Source organism: Mustela putorius, unplaced genomic scaffold (assembly GCF_011764305.1).
Source record: "Mustela putorius furo isolate JIRA1106 unplaced genomic scaffold, ASM1176430v1.1 tig00003863_pilon_pilon_pilon, whole genome shotgun sequence".
Lineage (NCBI taxonomy): Eukaryota > Metazoa > Chordata > Mammalia > Carnivora > Mustelidae > Mustela > Mustela putorius.
The window spans coordinates 6,926,565-6,932,566 of record NW_025422015.1 but is presented as its reverse complement, the minus strand read 5'-3'; the positions used below and the strand labels follow the sequence as shown (position 1 = coordinate 6,932,566).

The following is a 6,002-nucleotide window of genomic DNA, read 5'->3' as shown; positions in this document are numbered from 1 at the left end:
TAGAGGAGCAAGTTTTGTTTGGCGAACAACGATGGGGCAGGATGCGCAGGGAAAAGTGATAGGAGATGAGGTCAGAGAGACAATGGGGCCAGATTGCAAAGGGTACGGGAATGACTTGGGCTTTTCCTCTCTGTGTTGTGGGAGCCATGGGCAAGTTTAGAGCAGAGGAATGACATTCTGGCTGTTGTGAGGACGATGAATAGAAAGCGAGAGGTTGGGAGCAGGAAGGCGGAAAGGCAGGAACTTCTGGTGGCCATTTAATTGCCACCTGTCCTTTCCTATTTTAGTACCAGAACCCTGATTATTTGGTGGCGGCTGTGTGCCCAGCTTAAATCTGTTTATTGGATCTCCCTTAGAACTGGACCATAGTCTTGTGGCTACGTTCTGGCCAAAGAACTATAAGAAGATGATGGGTAGCATTTTTGGAACAGTGTTTAAAAACAACATACTCGGTTGGGAGGAGGTCTTTTTCTTCTTTTGCTTCCTCCTGTTGCCAGCTGGGAACATAAACATAAGGGCTGGTGCTTCAGTGGCCATCTTGAATCCTCAGGTGACATTTAAAATGAGGATGGTGGAACAGAAAACTCCCACAGCTCCCTGATGAGAGCATGGAGATGCCTCACCCGCTCTGCCCTGCCTATTTCTGGACTCTTCACAGGGAGAAATGCACCCCCATGTTGTTCAAGCCATTGTTATTTGGGATTTTTTTTAGTTCAACCCAGCTGAACCTGAATATAACTGATACCAGAGCCCACGGCAATGCTCCAGGTGACAGAGCTGGTGGACCAGAGATGTAGCACAGGAAGTCAGATTCTTGTTATGTTTTTGAAGGTAGAACATTTACGATTTGCAGATGGGTGAGACATGGGAGTGAGGGGAGGAGAAGAAGTAAGGAAGACTTCCAGGTTTTGTGTCAAGTGTCTTGATAGTGTCATTAATTACAGAGAGGCAGAAGGCTGAAAAGAGAGCATGTGGGGGTGTGGGGCTGGGCTAGGGCGCAATCAAGAGTCCAGAGCAGTGACGAGTTGACCTTGCTAGAAGCAGGGAGAGACACAGTGAGATGGGATGGCAGATAGAAAGCGTGGGCCATACACTGGTGGAAAAATGGAGGCGCTGCTGTCCAATGCTTCCATTTTCTCAATAAAGCATGAGGCCAGGTCATCAGCCGAGACTGAAGGGATGGAGGTAGAGGGTGGAGATGGGAGGAGAGAGACAGAAGGGTGAAGCAGTCATTTTAGATTGTGGGTTTGCTGGGTAGCAATGAGTGAGCTTCGCTGGACATTTGGGCTAATTTAAAGCAAAGCGATTACCCACACTGTATGTCTTCCTGTAGTCCAGTCTGGTGGCACCGTTGGGTCTCACAGGGTTTTGCCAGGCAAGTACGGACCATACAAAATGAAAGGACGTAGGGAATGAACAAAGGGGTGTCTGCAAGTTGGGGATCACAAGGAAGGATCAGGAATCAAAATTGGAGAAGGAAGCAAGTGAACACACAAGCCGAATGATGGATGGAAAAGTTGAGGGCTCCTGAAAAGGCCGAGAAATGGCCAGAGTGTGGACACTCAAGGAGCTAAGCAGAAGGACAGGAACTGATGGTTGGAGGGGGCTATTGTTGAAAATGAGGGGTTCAGATGAGAGAAAGAAAAAGTCATTGAAGAGAGAAGGGATGGAGAAGTCCAAGGTACTGAATGGAGGTCAAGGTGTTAAAGTATAACGAGTTGATTTATAAAAGGCTTGAATAAAGATACCATTCATCAGTATAAGTACTTCAGATAAATTTATTTTATTTTTTTTTTTTTGGTTTTGTTTTAATGGGACATTTAAAGGACTTCAAAGAGCAAAGTTTTACCCCCAAAGTTTTACCCCCCAAAAATACCAGTCATTTTTTCCCATGTGGAACTTCTTTGTTTCTTGGTTTCTTTCCCTTCTTGAATTTTTATTTTTATTTTTTTCCTTCCTGAGTTTTTAAAGGTGATTAGTCCATTAACGCAATCTTTTAAAAACTGACCTGTTTTTATTTTTTCTTTCTAACTTCATGTCACAGTGTGTTTCTTCAAAGCTGGGCCTCATCCCCTTGTCCTTGCCTCATAACTTTTTCACAATTGAAAAAAAAAACACTTTTTCCCATATTTACTTACTTTTACAGCTGTTTATTTCCTTTCTTCCTGCCTCGTCTCCCTGTTATAATCTCACTCTTGCTCACATTCCTTTGCTGAGGGGAAAGAACTGGAAGCTTTCCCAAATTGTTCCGGGAGAGAAGTCTCTAGACCCTGGGCAGGCCTTGCAAGCACGCAGGACCTTGCACGGTACATCTAATGAAAAACATTCATCTCACAGGGCTAGGTCACAGGTACAGGTCTGATTTGTCAAAGGTGGTCTCTGAAACATCATCAACATTGCTTTGCTTTCCCACCCCTTGGTCCCTCTTCATTAACGCAAAAATTATTAATTGAGAGCCTATTCTGGGCTACTCAGTGTGGTGATTAAAGTAATTTGCATTAATGGGCAATGACTGATTGCCTCAATTCTCTCGGGGGCATTCACATTTCTCAAATGTGCATATTAATCCAAATAAATCTCTGATTCACAGAATAAATGTGAAACAAACCATTAAGAGTCTATTCAGGATTTTTGGTGACAGAATAAAGGGATTTTCCTTCCCTTGGGATCCCAAAGCAGCCGTCTGATCCCTGAGGAAGTGGGCTAAGACAGAGAACTGGGAAGTAGAGTGTGTGTGTGTGTGTGTGTGTGTGTGTGTGTGTGTATGTGTGTGTGACTACCCACCTCATCTCTAACTCTCTCCAGCTTATGATCTATGTGTCTTCATTGTTTCAGAGCAGGAGCGACAGGTACGTATGGATTACAGTTAAATTCTTTTACTCTTAGATTATAAGCTCTTGCTTTTAGGATCCTATTCCCCAATTTTCCATGGAAACGTTTTCAGATACCCACCTTTAAAAAGGTTTTCAGGAAAACAGTCTTCATAGAGGTCCTGGCTGCTGATTCTTCCTTGCCACTGGTCCTCTGCTATTGGAATGAGAGAGGAGCCAGAGATGAGGGCACCAAAACTCAAGGTGTCCGTTTCTCAAGGCGGCCCGGGCTCAGTGAGCTATATCTTTTCCTGCAATCGCTGTGCAAATTATGGGAAAAGGATCCTGGCTGGGAGATAGTGCAGTGCAGTGGTTAGGATAGTGGGCTTGAGGGTGGGACAGATATGATGAGTGTGACTGCCAACCCAATTCCTAGGAGCTCTGTGTCCTTGGGCAAGTCACTTTAGCCTCAGGTGGTGCAGCTTCTCTATACAGCAACAAATGATTCTTACTGAAAGTGTCTGATGAGAGCACCCCTTTCGTGCATCGCCCACCTCCGGTTGCCAGATCTGTGTGGGATGCCGTCTTTCTACCTTGGGGGGTTTTCTTTCAGGCCCAGAGGCTTCCCATGGAATGAAGGGAAATGGGGCATGTAAGGGCTCTTCCCCTTCATCTCTGCTAGAGGAAGGACCTCCTTGAGTCTTGCCTCTCTGGTTGCTACGTGGAGGAGCAGCTCTCTGGAGGAGTAGCTGAAGAGTCAGGGTGAGCAAGAAGAGAGCGTCCTCTTCCCTTTCTCTTCCAGAAGTCGGGGCGCTGAGCCTGGCCCCATGGGGCATGTTTAATTTTAATTCACTCCACTTGCTCTTTGACCATCTCAGTGAAGCCTGGAATATATACCCAAGTACCTTTTACTGGCTTTTTGTAGCCGCTCAGGATACAGAAGGAGAATCAAGTTTCTGAAATGAAAAAAAAAAAATAAATAAAATAAAAAATACAGATACAGTTAGAGAAGTCGTGCTTCTTCCTGCCCGAGGACTGTTTACAAGAGGGAAGTGAGCGGGGCCCCCAAGAGGTCGCTGGTGGCGCAGAAACTGAGGCCAGATTGTAGAGCAAGGGAGAAGGAGAAAAACACCCAGAAACTTTCTTCCTAGTTGCGAATAATCGCCCCCCCCCCCTTCGTCCCTCGGTCAGAGGCAGTAACGTGACACCCGGGAGAAACCCGGAGACCCGAGCTTGGAGAGGGAGGGAAGAGGGAGGAGAGAGGACTGCGGAGAGCCGGAGAGGGAAAGGGGAGGGGAAGAAGGAAAACCCCTGTCAAGGAGGTGGAGCGAGGGGCTGGTGTCCGCCTCCTGTTCCTCCCTGCCGTCTTTTAGAGGAGTCTGAACCGGGACAAAACCCGCCGAGACCGACAGACACAAAGCCGAGGGGGTCCACGCTGGCGCTGGAGGCGAGCCCCGGCGGCCGCGAGCGAGCCCGAGGCGCTGCTGGGCGCGGGGCGCGGGGGCGCTAGCGGGCGCGGGCCGAGCCGGGGCTGGGCACCTCGGCCGCTCGGGCCGCGGCGGCGGGGACCATGCCGAGGAAAGTCTCCTGAGCCCGGCAACTTCGGCCCCTCCCCGCCCCCACCCGGGCTGCCCTCCGCGCGGCCCTTCCCATGTGCAGCCGGGCGGCCGGGCTCTCCTCCTCGCAGGCGGATGGGTGACCTTTTCCTGGCACGGGCAGGCTGTGCGAGGCGGCGGAGCAGGCGATGAAGAAGAAGCAGCAGCATCCCGGCGGCGGCGCGGATCCCTGGCCCCATGGGGCCCCTCTGGGGGGCGCCCCTCCAGGCCTGGGCAGCTGGAAGCGCCGGGTCTCCCTGCTGCCTTTCCTGCGCTTCTCCCTCCGGGACTACGGCTTCTGCATGGCCACCCTGCTGGTCTTCTGCCTGGGCTCCCTCTTCTATCAGCTCAGCGGCGGACCCCCTCGCTTCCTGCTCGACCTGCGGCAGTATTTGGGTAAGGAAGGGGGGCGGGCGAGGGCGGCGCCGGCCGCGCGAACTTGTGCGGGGGGTGGGGTGGGTAGAGGGACGCCGGGGACTTGTGGCGCTGCGACCGCCCGCCGGCGCCCCGAGCCTCCCCAAGTGGGACTCCCGGGTGCCGGCTTTCTCCCGCGCGTCGGTCCCTCTGCCCCGAGGCGGAGGCGCTGCCTGGGTGGCGCGCGGGGCAGGTACCCCGGACTGGGCACCGCATACCTTCCCCGCCTCTGCCTCTCGGTCTGGGGCGGAGTGCAGGCGTGTGTGTTTGTGGGTGTGTACGAGTGTGTGTTTTCTGGCCGGGAGATGTGGGGAGCGGAGAGGGGAAAGCACCCCGGCCCTCGGGCTCGGGGCATGGTCAGTGACGCTCGTCCTCAGTCCCGTGAGCACTCCGGGTCGTGCGGGGGTTGGGGTTCGCTCCTCACCCCGCTTGCTTCTGCCAGTTCCTCCCCGCGAGTCCCCCTCCTGCTTGTCAGCTCAGTGGCCCAGAGGCAGTTTTCGGGCTCCGTGCTGACCCTGGGCTGGCTTGTCTTTCGGCAACAGCGAGGGGGACGCGGGGAGCCGCCGCGCCCAGGGAGGGGGCGGTCCGGGGCTATCCGAGGGCGCGGGTCAGCCTGGCTGGCAGTGTCGCCTACTTTGACCTGAAGAACCTCTGCGCTGCATGTGTTTTTCAAGTCAGAACTTTTTGGGGGGGGGGGGGGGGGGGGGCTTGCGCTTGGTTTCTTAAAAGCGAGGCCGCCTATTTTTAGCAGAGGTGAGGAAGGGGTTGCACCCAGGGAGAAAAGAGCGGCTGCAGAGAGAGGGCGTGACCCGCAGCTCTGAGGTGCGGGGAGGGCGGTGCCAGAGCCAGGCAAGCGCAAGCCCAGGTCCCCGGACCGCGGCTGGCGCGCGCCCAGACCCAGGGAGGCTGCAGATCTCTCACCCGTCGTGGCCAGAAGAGGTTTTGCAGGGGCGGGGTGTGGGGGGGCTGGGTGGGGGGAGGCAGGGGAGCCGCCAGCTCCTCGCAAAGGTCCGAGGTGATGAACCTGAGCCACCCGGCAAACATCCGGCATCTGCCTGCCGGGAGCCGGTGTGCAAAGGGAAGCCTCTGAAGCGCTGGACCATATCGGGCCGAAAGACTCCAGTTGGCTGGAGGCTGCCACACTTCACCTCAAAAGTCCACCCTCCCCCCCCCCCCAAGTCGC

The 6,002-nt window shown here is 53.6% G+C and overlaps 1 protein-coding gene across 1 annotated transcript in view; it reads left to right on the top strand.

The window, feature by feature from the left end:
- The first annotated feature begins 4,053 nt into the window (after positions 1-4,053).
- Positions 4,054-6,002, top strand: part of UST (uronyl 2-sulfotransferase) — a 298,701-nt gene continuing 296,752 nt past the window's right edge. Inside the window, exon 1 of the mRNA XM_045066253.1 lies at positions 4,054-4,801. Coding sequence (XP_044922188.1) covers positions 4,555-4,801 — 247 coding nt within the window. The 5' untranslated portion in view covers positions 4,054-4,554. The remainder of the gene's footprint in view (positions 4,802-6,002) is intronic.